This window comes from Thermobia domestica, chromosome 10 (assembly GCF_964235325.1).
Source record: "Thermobia domestica chromosome 10, izTheDome1.hap1.1, whole genome shotgun sequence".
NCBI lineage: Eukaryota > Metazoa > Arthropoda > Insecta > Zygentoma > Lepismatidae > Thermobia > Thermobia domestica.
The window spans coordinates 268,461,206-268,479,660 of record NC_137463.1 but is presented as its reverse complement, the minus strand read 5'-3'; the positions used below and the strand labels follow the sequence as shown (position 1 = coordinate 268,479,660).

General features: G+C 33.0%; 1 protein-coding gene across 2 annotated transcripts in view; it reads left to right on the top strand.

Annotated features, from left to right (window-relative positions):
* LOC145663210 (glutamyl aminopeptidase-like) overlaps positions 1–18,455 on the top strand; it is a 133,571-nt gene that overhangs the window by 107,801 nt on the left and 7,315 nt on the right. For both annotated transcript variants that reach the window (XM_081729564.1, XM_081729565.1), the window contains exons 12-14: positions 12,143–12,418; positions 13,336–13,449; positions 17,878–17,986. In XM_081729564.1, the coding sequence (XP_081585690.1) occupies positions 12,143–12,418; positions 13,336–13,449; positions 17,878–17,986 (499 nt within the window). The remainder of the gene's footprint in view (positions 1–12,142; positions 12,419–13,335; positions 13,450–17,877; positions 17,987–18,455) is intronic.

Below are 18,455 nucleotides of genomic sequence, written 5' to 3'. Positions count from 1 at the left end.
CAACTTTTGATGCGAAACAAACAGACCTTCAAGAGTTGGCATAGAACTATCTATTAGAGCACTTAGTTTATTCTATGAATAAATTTCCTGATATATAATGGATATATTGATATGTAATGAACTTCTAGATATGAAATGAATACTATTAATAGCATTGAAATGGCATATATATATATATATATATATATATATATATATATATATATATATATATATATATGTGTGTGTGTGTGTGTTTGTGTGTGTGTATGTATGTAATACTTATGATGTCCTAAAATTAGTTTAGATACTCAAAATACAAATGTGGGTATCTGTATTATTACAATTATGTACAAATCTTTCTTCTTCTCACTAGACAAGTGTTATTCTTATTCATGAATTGGTGCAATATACATGATTATAAAGAGAAATTAAGTTGAACTGAATTGAATTTATTTAAATCCAAGATAATAAATTACGCTACCCACGGTTATGAAAATATTATATTTTAAAGAGAGGTGGATGATAGCAAAGTTTTTCTGAACGCAACTGTACATGGCGAAACTCGCACAAGGATGATTAAATAAAATATTATAATAATAAAGAAAATTTGTAATCTGTTACGTGTCCGACAGGGAGACAGGGAGGAGTAAATACAGTGTCCGACAGGAAGATATGGTGGTTTTGGAAAGACTGTCATGCTCACTGCTCACTGCAGTGAGTCGAATTTGAATTAGAATAATGGAATGTACTCGCTGCCACATGCCATTTCAGTAGCAGTTTAGTCTGGATGTGTAGCGTATTGCGTGTTTCTTTACAACGCGTTCATTGGCACTGGACATTCTGTAGTCCTCACACAACGATGCTCTGTAGTCCTCACAAATCGTCATCTTGTGACTATTTTTTATGGGGATATCTAAGAAGTAAAGTTTACATAGACAAACTATGTATTCTAGAAACTCCTTCCGATACCATAACGTGAGAAATTCAAAGAGTTTTGTGTCCCATGTTTAGAAGGTGTATGGACAATTTATAACGTTAACCAGTTCACCGAGTTCGTTATTTTGCCATTTTATCGTTTTAAAAATTGCTTAAGCAATAAATGCAAAGAAAATACATGCCAAAGTGATCAAAATTTCATATATTAGTTTTAAATAGATTATTTGAACTCACATACTTGAAATGGCCGCACATTAGACCTAGTACTTTCTAATATCAAAGGTGTAGTTGTTTCTAAAGAGTATCCACTTGTTCGAGAGGATAGACATCACCCAGCAATCCTAGTGTCTTTAACGCTTAATCATATTACTAAATTAAAGCAAGTTCCTAAAGTAACTGGTTACAACTTTAAAAGGGCTGATTTCACAAAATTATATATAGAATTGTCAAACTTATCTTGGGATTGCCTTTCTCAAAATGATGATGTTAATTGTACTGTTTCAAAATTCTACGAAATGATTTATAACGTATTCAGCCGATGCGTCCCTGCTAAAAAGCACGTCAATGCCAGTTATCCGTGCTGGTTTACCTATGATATAATCAAAAAAATCAAACGGAAATCTTACCATCGTAAAAAGTGGAAAGAGGGGCTAAATAATATCGCATACCATCGGGAACAGTTCCTGGAACTACGTAAAGAAATTAAATCAGAAATTTCGAGAGCGTACAAGGCATTTATTTCACATTCTGAATTTACTGTAGAAAAAGACCCACGGCAGTTCTGGTATTTTATTAAAAGTAAAACCAAGCATCTTTCGTCAGGTTCTCTAACATATAATGGTAACGAGTTAAAACATAACAAAGAAATTTCCCAGGCATTCGCGCATTATTTTCAGTCGGTATATAGTAGTGTACCCGCTAAATACGACACAGATTATCTAATAACAAATAATTCGGAATGTAGTATATTAGACACCTTTCATATAAAGGAAATAGAATTAGAAGAAATTGAGCAGGCTATTAAAGCGCTGAAACCCAAAACATCTTGTAGTATAGATGACATTCCACCGTATGTGGTGAAGGGCTGTTTAGATATATTCAAGCATCCACTCCACATTATTTTTAATATGTCCATTAAAACCAATATATTTCCGAATAAATGGAAAGAAGGTCTCATTTGCCCTATTCCTAAATCTGGAAACAGGAATGAGATAGAGAACTTCAGACCCGTAGCCATCCTACCTCCCTTTGCCAAAGTTCTTGAAACCATATTATACAACAGAATTTTAAACCATGTAAAGCCTGTCGTATCTGAACATCAACACGGATTTTTAAGGAATAAATCCACAACAACCAATCTAGCAATAATAACGGATTACATAGCAAGAGAGTTAGACAAAGGCGGTCAAGTGGACGTCATTTATACGGATTTCAGTAAGGCTTTCGACAGAGTTGACCATGACGTGCTACTACAGAAATTGGTATCTTTCAATTTTTCTAAACGAGCATTAGAGTACTTCGCTTCCTACTTGTGCAATCGAGAGCAAGCTGTCTCTTACAAGGGATATATTACCACGAAATTTACCACATTATCAGGTGTTCCTCAAGGATCCCATTTAGGTCCGCTATTATTTCTTCTTGTAATTAATGATATTTCAACCTATGTTAAAAACTCTCACTTTCTGTTGTTTGCCGATGATCTCAAATTATATTCTAAAATAAGCACAATAGATGACTGCACACAACTCGAGCAGGATTTATAGAGTGTTGGGCAATGGTGTGCCAAAAACAAACTTTCATTGAATATCTCTAAATGCAAGTCTTTATCGTTCTCAAGGAAAGAAAATCCCATCAATCATCTGTATATAATTAATGGCATATCTTTGTGTAAACCAAATTCAGTTAAAGATTTAGGAGTAATTTTTGATTCAAAATTGACCTTCTCTCATCACATTGATGCAATCTCTAACGCTGCATTCAGAAACCTCGGTTTTATCTATAGAATGGGTAAAGAGTTTAGAAACGAGTCAACATTCATTAAACTTTATAATTTGTACGTAAGGTCCCGATTAGAATATGCGTGCGTTATTTGGACACCGAATGTAAATGAATACTTACAAGCGATAGAAAACATGCAATTTAAGTTTCTAAAAATGCTTACGTACAAGAAAACAGCTTTCTATCCCAAACAGATTCCCTACGTGGACTTAGTAAGGAGTTTGAATTTCCTAACGTTGACGAATCGACGAAAGATGTTTGATTTACTATTTTTATATAAAGTATTAAATAATAAAATTGACTGTCCAGAGCTACTCACGAAAATATATCTGAGCGTTCCAACAGGCAGAGCAAGACCAGGGAATACTGGTATATTTTTCTGTGAAAGGGCACGAACAAATATTCTCAGTAAATCTCCGCTGTGGAGAATGTGTGACTCCTACAATGAATTAAGTCATAAAACTGATGTATTAGATATATTCAGTATGTCAGAATATGTATTTAGAAACAAGATTACCGAGTACCTGACACTCGAAGTGCATTGATTAATTGTACGGGTAAAAGTATATATGTATATGTATGTATTATACGACACTATAATTAGGCATTAAGCCTGTTGTGTTGTTTTCTAAATAAATAAATAAATAAATAAACATACGTTTCTTTACACTTACTTTTTCCAAGATTCAATATCGAGTACACTACATTCAATAAACAACTCTTCTTGATCTAATTGTTAAGTAACCATAAACAAAAGTGAATCGTTATTGCAAGAACAAAAAGAATAATACAAACTTGAGATATAAATTCACAAAATGAACATTAATTAGTGAAACATTATAAATTATTCCCTCTTCTTTTTTCTTTTCCTTTATGTTTAAGCCCGATATACATGAATAAAAAGTATAAACAATCAAGTAAATGTAAATTATATCGTTGCAAATTTTACCAGTCATCTACAAGAATGCCTGGACACAAATGGACGCCACCTAAGTGATGTGATTTTTCACAACTGAGTACCCTTTTTTTTCTTTTTATGTTTCAAAATGTTGTCTCAAATAGCAATGTGACATTAATGTATAATAACAATAAATTTTGAAATTCGTTCAAAAGTAAGTGTATGATAGTCTTCCAAACAACACCATACCTTCTTGCCGAACCCTATATTATATTAACTACCTGAAATACCAATTCTTCGCATGGGTCAAATAAAATATCTATGTAAACAAACTGAACAATGAAAGAAAAAATATCGGTCAATTTCTACTACTTTTACATATCCCGGTAAACATCCCCTGAGACTCCCTGGTTCCCAGCCGATGAGGCTGTATTTGGAAGTCAACGCCTTGAGAGTATCATCATTCATTTCACCGCGAAAACTATGGATTTGACACTAATATCAGTGATTTTGGATTATTTTACATGTCTCGTTAACCCTTCCCCCGCAGGTGACCCCCCGCCCGCATACAATGGTAGCTGAATTTGAAAGTCATCGTTAATGGAAGTGTGACCATTGATCTCAGCGTCCGCGAAAACTATGAATTCGACACTAATATCGGTCATTTTCTATTTTACATGTCTCGGTAAACGCCCCTCCCTGAGACCTCCTGGTTCAAATTTAAAAAAAAAAGATTCGTCTTGGTCTGGGGCCTGGACCAAGGTACCCATAACCAAAATTTGGTAACTCTCGGTCCACTCGTCTGGTCCCCAGGCTGCACACGGACACAAACTCTTTATTTTATTCATATTATATTCTTTAATATTGCGGATGTGTGCATCCTTTAATAAGGTTTATAATACTGAATACTTCATTATATTATATTCTAATGAAAGTATGTTAAAATATGTTGGAGGAACGAGGAACCAAATTTCAAACACGCTATAATCTCTTATTTGCCACTTTCCATTCCATGTTACATTTACAATAGCGCTGCCGTACACGTAGAACTCAATTTAAAAGGTGTTTCCTAAATGTTCAGTAGCTTTTTGAATTCATTTTCTCTTTCCTAAATATTTTTATACGCCTTATATTTAATTTCATTTATATGTGATTTATTTCATATTTTATATATGTTTGTATATGATTACCTTTTCAATCCCATATATAAATGATACAGTAATGAATTAAGTGAACATTTCTTTATGAGCAAGCTTCCAAAATGAGGTTAATTTCGCCTTCTTCTTCCTCTTCTTGAACAGTTTACCTCAAAAAATAGGATGATTTGTTAGTTTTATAAAAAAACACATTCAATGTTTCATAACAATAGGAAATTTTACAAATATGGTAGGACGTCAATAATCCGAACGTCAAAAATCCAAACGCCACCCCAAGAAGCTTTTCACATTTTGTCTTAGCGCTAACGATAAACAAACAATAGGGTTGTCCGTCGGCGTTGTGTGAAGTCTGTGTTTTTACAAAAGCTCATTCATATGTAATTGTTTGTCATACATATTTTTAGTTTATTTTTAAGTGTGAGTTATAAGAACAGTGTATTTTAGTATAGAAGCAGGTTCTTCAGAAACATTAAATGTAAGTAGCCTTACGAACAGTATTGTAGTTATTGTATGTACTGTATAACTACTGTATCGATAAAAGAGCATAACGTACAGTATAGTTAAGCCTAAATGGCATTTTCTTGGTCATTTTCCAAAATCCGAACAATCTGAAAATCCGAACTATGTATGATCCCAATTAGTTCGGATTTTCGACTTCCTACTGTATAAATTAAAAACACTAATAATTCAACACAAAATTAATATAAAAATCAGTTGAGAATGCTCAAAGACGATTGCCAGAACGAACTTAAAAAGGATTTACTTTTGAAATTTGCATGAAATTGTATATTAAATTTATTTGATTAAATTCAATAGATAACACAATATAGATAATTATATTAATAGTTATAAATTATAATTGTAATAAAATTATTAGAAAAAATATAATACAAGTTGTGGGCAATTAATTAAATGAAAAAAATGTGAAAAATTATGTAATGTTATTCAAATTATTTAAAAGTTTAAGTTGATATAACTAATGACGCAATAATTATTGAATCAATAACTAATGACGTAATATTTATTGAATCAATATTGGTATTGATCAACAGCAATGTGATCTTTCTATGACTTACGATTTCTGAGATATGGCTCCTTAAATCTACCGAAATCGCAACTTTTTTGGCCAATATCACGGGAACGGTAATAGTGACCCCCTAAAATTTCATCACTTCTTTCAGATAGTTTTTGATGCTCTATCAAATACATGGTTCAAAATTGAAATTTCTCAAATAACAGACACACACACACAGACATAGAGAATTCAGTAACGAACATTTTAAGTCCGTTGATTATAGTTATGTAAAGGTTTCGGCACTGTATAGATATCTTTATCAGAGAGAAGCGTTTTGCGATTAGTGAGTATACACCGTCATATAATATATTTTTTTAGAATAGTTGTGTGTTGTCTTTCCGTTGTGTGTATGGTTTTCTTTATTTATATCTGTATAAAATTACACATATAAAGTCAAAACATGTTTCAATTAAGAATAGAGGAACTTGTATGAATTTTATTGTAGAACAAACAGACACAAATGCATTTACGTCCAATATGTCGAATGTTTGAAGTTTCCTTCTAAATGGTTTTCCAAAAGTTTAAAAGAAACACTGACTGACTCGCTGATTGTTGGCTAAGTAAATTCACGACACTGCCAAATTATCTTCTCTATTCAAGATCAAAAGATCTCAAAACAGATATACATCGTGTTTCATAAAGAATGACCTGATTTTGGACGGTAATAATGACGGAACATGGGATGTGCCAGAAAGTAAATGAGTGTTGTTTGAATGGACGTGGCCTGCAGTTTCAGAAAAATCGCCGTTAGATGTCAGTCAATGTGTCTTCTCAGTTTGCAGTCAGTGAGAAGTAAGATGACGTCCGCTCAACAGAAGACGTTTTGTGTGCTAGAATTTGCAAAGACTGAGTCAGTGATTTCGGTCCAGCGTGGTTTTCGTCGGCATTTTGGCACTGACCCACCTGCATCCAAAAACATTCGTCGTTGGTATCGCCAATATGAAGAGACAGAATGGTTGTGCAAAGGTAAGAGTCAAAGTCGGCCTTGCACTTCCCATGAAATGGCGGAATTTAGCTATCGTTTATGTGTTGTTCGTGCTGCTGGTGGTGGACACGTGGAGCATTTGTAATAGAATAACCACAAACTTGAAGATTTTGTTAGTATTTTGGTATTCATCCCATTTTTGTAGTATGTTATTATCAATACATATGAACTTTTCAAGTCAGATCATTCTTTTTGAAATACTCTGTACAATGTTTTCAAATATAAATTTATCTATATGTTATAAAAATAATAAAACACTGTTTGTATTTAATAAGTATTACATTTAAGAAGGAAACTCAGTCCGCATACATAATATTGACGACTGCGTAGCAAAACCTATAATCAAACTATGAATCAAATTAAAAATAAATATATTCGTCCTCTCCTCCAGTCTAACGTTGCTATAAATTGTAATCTTTTGCAACAATATTATTAACCTCTTACAGTGATACCAAATTGTGACAACTGTGTGGCAAATAGTTATATAAACATTGTTTTTCTTCTTTTTAACAAGACGGTGCAATTTCCCACAGCTCGCCAGAATCTGGACTTATTGCATGAAAAGTTCCCCGGACACATTCTGTCTAGAAATACTGATGTGAATTGGCCGCCCAGATCATGTTATCTCTCCCCCTGGACTATTTCTTATGGGTTTTTCTCAAATCTTAGGTCTATGGGAATAAGCCACGAACAATTCATGAACTGAAAAGGAACGTTGAACCTACCATTTGGGATTGCGCAATATGCGTGAAGTTGGATCCTCAGAATCCATTCCACCTGCAAAGCAGAGAAGAACTTTTGAACAATGTTATCTTTAAAACATAATGCTATTCATTGCTTCTCCTAATAAAGTAAAAAATATATATCACGTATAGTTTTTATTGTATCTAATTTTAAAGCACTGTTGTTCTTATTGAGAAATCTAGTACAACAAAATTGTACCATATTGAGAAATCTATATAGTACAACAGAATTGTATCATATTGAGAAATCTATATAGTACAACAGAATTGTACCATATTGAGAAATCTAGTACAACAAAATTGTACCATATTGAGAAGTCTAGTACAACAGAATTGTATCATATTGAGAAATCTATATAGTACAACAGAATTGTACCATATTGAGAAATCTAGTACAACAAAATTGTACCATATTGAGAAATCTATATAGTACAACAGAATTGTATCATATTGAGAAATCTAGTACAACAAAATTGTACCATATTGAGAAATCTAGTACAACAAAATTGTACCATATTGAAAAATCTATATAATACAACAGAATTGTATCATATTGAGAAATCTATATAGTACAACAGAATTGTACCATATTGAGAAATCTAGTACAACAAAATTGTACCATATTGAGAAGTCTAGTACAACAGAATTGTATCATATTGAGAAATCTATATAGTACAACAGAATTGTACCATATTGAGAAATCTAGTACAACAAAATTGTACCATATTGAGAAGTCTAGTACAACAGAATTGTATCATATTGAGAAATCTATATAGTACAACAGAATTGTACCATATTGAGAAATCTAGTACAACAAAATTGCACCATATTGAGAAATCTATATAGTACAACAGAATTGTATCATATTGAGAAATCTATATAGTACAACAAAATTGTACCATATTGAGAAATCTAGTACAACAAAATTGTACCATATTGAGAAATCTATATAGTACAACAGAATTGTATCATATTGAGAAATCTATATAGTACAACAGAATTGTACCATATTGAGAAATCTAGTACAACAAAATTGTACCATATTGAGAAATTTATATAGTACAACAGAATTGTACCATACTGAGAAATCTAGTACAATAAAATTGTACCATAACATAATTGTACCATAGTGAGAAATTTATATGCTACAACAGAAATGTACCATATTGAGAAATCTAGTACAACAAAATTGTACCATATTGAGAAGTCTAGTACAACAGAATTGTACCATGTTGAGCAATCTAGTACAACAGAATTGTACGATGTTGAGAAATCTAGTACAACAGAATTATACCATATTGAGAAATTTATATAGTACAACAGAATTGTACAATACTGAGAAATCTAGTACAATAAAATTGTACCATAACATAATTGTACCATAGTGAGAAATCTATATACTACAACAGAAATATACCATATTGAGAAATCTAGTACAACAAAATTGTACCATATTGAGATGTCTAGTACAACAGAATTGTACCATGTTGAGAAATCTAGTACAACAGAATTGTACCATGTTGAGAAATCTAGTACAACAAAATTATACCATATTGAGAAATCTATAGAGTACAACAGAATTGTACCACATTAAGAAATCTAGTACAACAGAATTGTACTATATTGAGAAATCTAGTACAACAGAATTGTACCATATTGAAAAATATAGTACAACAGAAATGTACCATATTGAGAAATCTAGTACAACAAAATTGTACCATATTGAGAAATCTATATAGTACAACAGAATTGTACCATATTGAGAAATCTAGTACAACAAAATTGTACCATATTGAGAAATTTATATAGTACAACAGAATTGTACCATACTGAGAAATCTAGTACAATAAAATTGTACCATAACATAATTGTACCATAGTGAGAAATCTATATAGTACAACAGAATTGTACCATATTGAGAAATCTAGTACAACAAAATTGTACCATATTGAGAAGTCTAGTACAACAGAATTGTACCATGTTGAGAAATCTAGTACAACAGAATTGTACCATGTTGAGAAATCTAGTACAACAGAATTATACCATATTGAGAAATCTATAGAGTACAACAGAATTGTACCATACTGAGAAATCTAGTACAATAAAATTGTACCATAACATAATTGTACCATAGTGAGAAATGTATATAGTACAACAGAATTGTACCATATTGAGAAATCTACTACAACAAAATTGTACCTTAACATAATTGTACCACAGTGAGAAATCTATATACTACAACAGAAATGTACCATATTGAGAAATCTAGTACAACAAAATTGTACCATATTGAGAAATTTATATAGTACAACAGAATTGTACCATACTGAGAAATCTAGTACAATAAAATTGTACCATAACATAATTGTACCATAGTGAGAAATCTATATACTACAACAGAATTGTACCATGTTGAGAAATCTAGTACAACAAAATTGTACCATATTGAGAAGTCTAGTACAACAGAATTGTACCATGTTGAGAAATCTAGTACAACAGAATTGTACCATGTTGAGAAATCTAGTACAACAGAATTATACCATATTGAGAAATCTTTAGAGTACAACAGAATTGTACCATACTGAGAAATCTAGTACAATAAAATTGTACCATAACATAATTGTACCATAGTGAGAAATCTATATAGTACAACAGAATTGTACCATATTGAGAAATCTGGTACAACAAAATTGTACCTTAACATAATTGTACCACAGTGAGAAATCTATATACTACAACAGAAATGTACCATATTGAGAAATCTAGTACAACAAAATTGTACCATATTGAGAAATTTATATAGTACAACAGAATTGTACCATACTGAGAAATCTAGTACAATAAAATTGTACCATAACGTAATTGTACCATAGTGAGAAATTTATATGCTACAACAGAAATGTACCATATTGAGAAATCTAGTACAACAAAATTGTACCATATTGAGAAGTCTAGTACAACAGAATTGTACCATGTTGAGAAATCTAGTACAACAAAATTGTACGATGTTGAGAAATCTAGTACAACAGAGTTATACCTTATTGAGAAATTTATATAGTACAACAGAATTGTACCATACTGAGAAATCTAGTACAATAAAATTGTACCATAACATAATTGTACCATAGTGAGAAATCTATATACTACAACAGAAATGTACCATATTGAGAAATCTAGTACAACAAAATTGTACCATATTGAGAAGTCTAGTACAACAGAATTGTACCATGTTGAGAAATCTAGTACAACAGAATTATACCATATTGAGAAATCTATAGAGTACAACAGAATTGTACCACATTAAGAAATCTAGTACAACAGAATTGTACTATATTGAGAAATCTAGTACAACAGAATTGTACCATATTGAAAAATATAGTACAACAGGAATGTACCATATTGAGAAATCTAGTACAACAAAATTGTACCATATTGAGAAATCTATATAGTACAACAGAATTGTACCATATTGAGAAATCTAGTACAACAAAATTGTACCATATTGAGAAATTTATATAGTACAACAGAATTGTGCCATACTGAGAAATCTAGTACAATAAAATTGTACCATAACATAATTGTACCATAGTGAGAAATCTATATAGTACAACAGAATTGTACCATATTGAGAAATCTAGTACAACAAAATTGTACCTTAACATAATTGTACCATAGTGAGAAATCTATATACTACAACAGAAATGTACCATATTGAGAAATCTAGTACAACAAAATTGTACCATATTGAGAAGTCTAGTACAACAGAATTGTACCATGTTGAGAAATCTAGTACAACAGAATTGTACTATGTTGAGAAATCTAGTACAACAGAATTATACCATATTGAGAAATGTATACAGTACAACAGAATTGTACCACATTAAGAAATCTAGTACAACGGAATTGTACTATATTGAGAAATCTAGTACAACAGAATTGTACCATATTGAAAAATATAGTACAACAGAAATGTACTATATTGAGAAATCTAGTACAACAAAATTGTACCATTTTGAGAAATCTATAGAGTACAACAGAATTGTACCACATTAAGAAATCTAGTACAACAGAATTGTATTATATTGAGAAATCTAGTACAACACAATTGTATCATATTGAGAAATATAGTACAAAAGAATTGTACCAAATATAAAGACCATACTTCTGATTTCTCGTTAGTGGCTATGGAATTCTATTGTATTGTATCTGTTGTATTCTTGAGCAATAAGTAAAAAATTAATGCTGAAATCTGTATTTTTGCATTTCATGTAATTTTTAAATCTTACTTTCGTATGTATAGAGGTCTACTAATGATCCAAAATATATTATGTATATTTCTCTTTGTAAAATTAGCTTTATTGTTTCCAGGCTTCTTCGAATGACTGTTGTAGACCTCGCGTGCTACTCTGAGATTCCTGAGTGTCTGCAAGAGGCTGGAAATCGGTTTAAACAATGGCTTGATAAGAACGAAAAGCCAACACCTAATCTCCGTTCTCTCGTCTACAAATACGGAATGAATACTGCTGGCAACCGCGAGTACTGGGACAAGGCCTGGCAAGTTTACCTAAACGAGACTAACCCTCAAGAAAAGGTAAAACTACTCCAAGGATTGGCATGGACGAAAGACACCTCTCTTTTAGAAAGGTAAAATTGGAATTACAGTATATGATTTCCTTTATTTCTATATAATTTTGATTTCGATACCAGTGTACTGTGTTTACAGTAAAAGTAATTTGTTAGTAATGAAAATATTGGTAATATAAATCGGATAGCTTTAGTATCATCAAGGTTGCAAAATTTTAACTTGAAAGAACTTCGCATCCAAACTTCTTGGAATTGTTTTATTCTTAGGCCACACATAAAAATGTTTTCACTTTTCTGAAAAGTTTGGTGATTAAGTTATTTGGTTGCATTTTCAGTTAAAATTCTTTAACCTTCACATTAACACTTGACAATGATTAGCAATTACAACTATAACTTTTATAAATATGTATATGTTGATATAGACAACAGTCCGTATCGTATGATAGCCATTTCTTCTATGGCCAGACCTGAGCATTTAACTTGTTAAGTTTTGTGGACAGACATGTATAAACTTGTTTTTCTAGACAGTTCTGATATAATATGTAAAGAATCCATTAATAGTGGATGTATTCTCAATTATAAAGAAGGAGTTTTGTGAAAAATAAAAAAGGTAAATGCAGAAAGTCTTCGGAAAATAAATCAGTTTAAGTATATTTTATCTTGAATGTTATTATTGAATATTTAGTGAGTAAACTACGTTTTAATTAGTTCCACAAATTATAAAGAACTTAGGATAATGTATAGATGTGGTAGAATTGAAATTATAAAGTTTGAAAACTGAACTACAAATAAGTTTCGTAATTGTATTAGCTTTAATATGTGTTTCTTTCGCATGATTTCAAATTAAAAGTGATTAATTAGTTCACATTTTTTTCAGCTCTAAGGACATACTACTATATACCATATACAAAATTAGCTGTTAACCATTGCATCCTCAAAGGCAGACCTGTATCTAATTTCCTAATATTTTTCTCTAGGTACATCGAGTACAGCAAAGATACTAATAACGTAAGATCACAAGATTTCTTCAATGTGTGGCAATATATAGCCTCAAACCCAGCTGGAACTCAACTTGTATGGAATACTGTCAAGTAAGTACAGTACCTTGCTATATACAATTATATTTTCTCAGACAAACTAAGAGACTAAAATTAACTTACAATAGACTTCCGAGTATCCGACTTAGTTTTCTTTTGTGGTATTAAATGAGGAAGGCAAAACGTTGCATTGGCAACATTGGCATTGAAACGGACGTCTGATATGATCCTCCTACGTGTTGTGTGCAAAATACAAGTTGTGAAAGGAAAGATCAGCGTTCTGCTCCTTGTTCATTGTTTCGTCAGTGTGTAGCGGACCTCAATACTGTATGCTTGCCGCTGTTCCTGATTATAACTGTACAGTACTGTTTTCGTAAATTGTTCTTAGGATATACTTAATGTTAATAAAGAAATGAGTTCATAAAACTCCGGCCAATCCGATCTGCCCTTCCGCCACATTAGGTCAGATACTCGGAATCTACTGTATTTGTGTGAAATTGAAGATTAAGGCTATGCTGGAAAGGAATTAAGGAGTACTATGCATGTCAGCATTAGATGTGGGAAACAAAATGCGATAGGTCCCTGGTTCGATCCAGGTCATGTGAGTTTGTGGAGGAAACATGGTATCAATGGGTTTTCTCGAGGTTTTCCTTTTCTCCCCACATTCCCATCCCACTAATTCTTTCATAATCATTCACTTCCGTAATTCTTCATCTCTTCTACCATACAGAACATAACCGTGAGATGTTAAATTTGGGATCTCACTTCATCTTTTCTTAATTCAATTTAATTGTTGCTGATTTAAGCTTTAAAGTGAAAGGTAAACAACATTAGCGAAAATGATATAAGTTAGTGATACATCAGGCATGTTCGGAAAGCAAGGTCCATTTTGAAAGAAAATACTAAAAGCGGTGGTGTTGAAACGAAACAATGCGTACTTGCCGCACACTGGCGGGATGTTTCGTTGAGGAAGGTTTAGACAAGTTGATCACCGACTCTGAGAAGTGTTTGAACATTGATGGAAACTATGTCGATAAATAGTTTAAGGTGGGTTCTTTCATCTAAAAATAAATTTAGCTTGAACAAATCTGTTTTAGTATTTTTTTTTTTCAAAACGGTACTTACTCATACTTGCACAGGAAACGAATTGTTTCTTGTTTCCACGACTTCATTCATTTGTAATGCTAATAAAATCAATAAAAAAAGAAAATGAAAAGATGAAAAATGAAATCTTTGAGTTTTACATCCCACGGTTATGCTGGTTAAGCTAAAGGAGACGGTGATGATGAGTAATGAATGAAATGGTGGAATGAAGAAAGTGAAAGGAAACGGGAGAACTCCGAGAAAACCCACGCATACTACATGTTTCAGAATATATGTTTCAAAATACATGTTTCAGAATCCTGCGGTACTCACGCAACAATTTTTATAGAGGAAGTTTGATTAAGGCCATATAATTTGAAGTACACACCAACTACCAGTAAAAACTGTTGTGGAAGTACCGCAGGATTCTGAAACATGGATATTTGGATAGGGCACATACTAGTTCTTCAGTGAAGTCTTGACCCGACCATGGTAGGCCCCAAAGTTTTGGAGCTATGAACCTTTAAAGTTCATTTTAACATGTTTTCGGTAGCCTATAACTCCGAAAGGAAGCTTTTGTGCACCCAAGTTGGTCTATACTTTTTGTCTTATTTTGGTGTCAGGAATCACATCCCAAACGTAGTCGGTGTTGTTTTGAAACATCCTGTATATAACAACAGTAACTAAGAAAATAAATTAGTCTAGTCACGTGATAGTATTGCAGATCGAAAGTAGTGAGATTTAAGTGTAGATACATGAAATTAACTTGAAGAGTTGGTATATAAGAGTAAAACAGGGAAAAAGCACATCCCTGCTCATTGATACGAGGTGCATCCAGAAAGCAACTTTCCCTCGCGTCCTATAGCTAGGAAATCGTATGTTGCGCGAAAAAACTGCATTTATGTGAAGGAGTAAGTCCTAGCATGGCGCATGCGCCAGTGGAACTTCCCTAGTACTCTCAGTAGCGGTGTGTCAGTAGTTGAAGATGGACGCTCCTAACCCAGCTCCAGCCTTGTGTGAAGTGCAAGCAATGATAAAGTTTTTGAATGCACAGGGCATAGCGCCGATTGAAATCAATTGTCAGCTGTGTCAGGTCTATGGTCGTAACTCCATGAGCAAGCAGATGGTGCGTTGCTGGTGTAGACTATTTGCAGCAGAACGCCCAAATATGCATGACGAGAAGCGCAGTGGGAGGCCAACCGTCATCACAGATGACCTTGTGGACCTTGTTCGGGAACGCATCATGGAGAATCGTCGCTTCATAATAACGGAACCCAGCGGTCAGTGCCTACAGATTTCCCGGTCCTTATTGCATACCGTTGTCACGGAACGCCAGTTGTTCAAGAAGTTGTGTACCACGTGGGCGCTGAAGCAGCTGATTCCAGAACACAAAGCAAGGCGCATGGGGTCAGCATTGACATTTGTGCAGCGATACCACAATGAGGAAGAAGAGTTTCTGGACCGGATCATCACAGGTGATGAAACATAGGTTTCTTACAGGACTAGGACTTCACACGCGGCGGGAGCTGGAATAGGAAGGTCCATCTTCTACCACTGCCACGACGCTACGGAGAGCACGAGGGAAGTTTCGCTGGCGTATGTGCCATGCTAGGACCTTACTCTCTCACGTGCACGCAGTCGCTTCGTGCAACAAACGATTTCATAGCTATGGGAAGTTACTTTCTGGATGCCCCTCGTATGTAAGCTTATCTTCAACAGAATTACTCGATTTCACGTTTTAATATATTATAATAAACGGTAATAATGGAAATAAAAAATAAATCAAAAATAATAATAAAAATAGGTATATGAGTAACTTAATAAGTGGAGTAGAATGTGTCGTCACAGATTATTAATCATGAATGAAATCTGCGGCTGTAAGATGTAATATAAATGTCTTCCCATCTCTTTCCGAGAGCCATGGAAGAGTCTACGGGAAGGTCTTTCGTGATCGAATGTAATGTGATGTGTGTGTATTCTGTGATAGATAAGTGAGTGCTTAAGCGTTGCAAGAACATCGATAATTGTTAAACGCTATTGCTAACATAGTATTTTGCTTTGTTATAACATGACATATATATTTAATATTTTTCACAATTTATTTTTGATAAGTTGTTTTCGTTCCATATATTTCTAGCATGTTTCTTTTGTAGTAGATGATTATCTTATTCGTTGCTTGCTATACTAAATAGTTTTACATCATCAGCACATATTTCGATCTTTTTGGATTGCAATTTTCCCGATGTCTTCATCACAAATAAAGAATCAGCTAATACTTATCAGCTAATCCTAGCGGCCCGTTACTAATTGCTGACGATTGTAAATTATATAAACAAATATGCTTCCATGACACGATTGCCCTGCAGGAAGACATAAATTACCTTGTAGACCGGTGTGAAATGTGGCAATTGAAACTTAACAGCAAGAAATGTGACAGTATTACAATTACTCTGAAAAAGTCTCCTGTTCCCTCTAAATACCATATTAACGATTCCCCTATAACACATTCTGCCAGTCATAATGATCTTGGTGTCATCTTTGATTTGAAACTCTCGTTCTCTGACCACATCTCCTCAATAGTTAAGAAATCAATGCATATGTTGCGGCTTCTTTACCGATTCACTGAACTACGTACTGTGGCATCATTAACAACATTCTATAAAACTCTAATAGCGCCCAAGAATACTGCTCTCCCATATGGGCCACGGCCACACCTACACATCTCTCTAGACTTGATTCTATTCTTAATTTGTTTATTGCAATAGTACGTTTTCGTGTTCCTGCACTTCGAATGTAGCTAAGGAGGAACTATTGCGACATCTTAATATCCAGACTCCGGAAGTATGCAGAAATAACTCTGATCTGAAATTTTTCCATAAGGTAATTAATGGGAACTTGAGATCGGAAACCCTTCTTCAAGAACTATCCTTACGTGTCCCTTTCCACAAAACCCAGAATACCCATCTATTCCATCTTGCCTGCCCTAGGTTGGCAATTATACAGAGGTATCTTTCCCACTATTATACAGAGGTATAGAATATCGAACTATAATAATCATCTAACAACTGATGCGGGCATTTTCTCGAGTTACCCGGTGTTTGACAGATCAATTAAACGCATGCTGCCCAAATAATATTACTTTTGTACTCTTTGTCGACATTATTGGTTTTATTGTTGTTGATATATATCGCTATTTTTATCTTTGTTTCTTTTTCCCTGCTTGTTAACATTTCATGTAAAATGGCAAAATTATGTTGAATCTGCGAATTTGTTCAATAAATAAATAAATAAATAAAAAGAAGGGATGATAAGAAAATGATAAAACAATTCATTAATGGTAATTCTGAACACAGTGTTATTTATAGAGTGATGAAATGGAGATTTTTTGTGATATTTCAGGTCTAATTGGGAGTACTTAGTGAACAGATTTACCCTCAACGAGCGCTATTTAGGTCGAATGATTCCCAGCATCACTAAAACCTTCAACACTCAAGAGCAATTAGATGATGTAAGTTGAAAATAGTGGATAACGTTCATATTTTTAATGTTAGTTTTATTCTAATTTGTATGTACGTTTTATTAGGATAATCTAAGTTACAAATTATTCCATGAAATTTTTTAGTGTTAGATCATAGTCTGTACAGACAACCTTAAAGTGTTTGATAGAGGAAATACTGGATCACTTTGTTGTTATGTGAAACGTCGTAAGGAAAGAAACGTAATATTTTTTATTTGAAGTCAATACAATAATAATAATAATAATAATAATAATAATAATAATAATAATAATAATAATAATAATAAACTTTATTTCGGTGCTGCTAACAGATTCTAGCCACAAATACAGCACTTTGTGAAAAACAATGTACAATAATTTACAGCAGACCAAAATATATTATACAAAGTCCGCCACAAAAATGTAAACACCGTTTAAGAAAAAAACTCTCTCTCTCTCTCTCTCTGTCTATATATATATA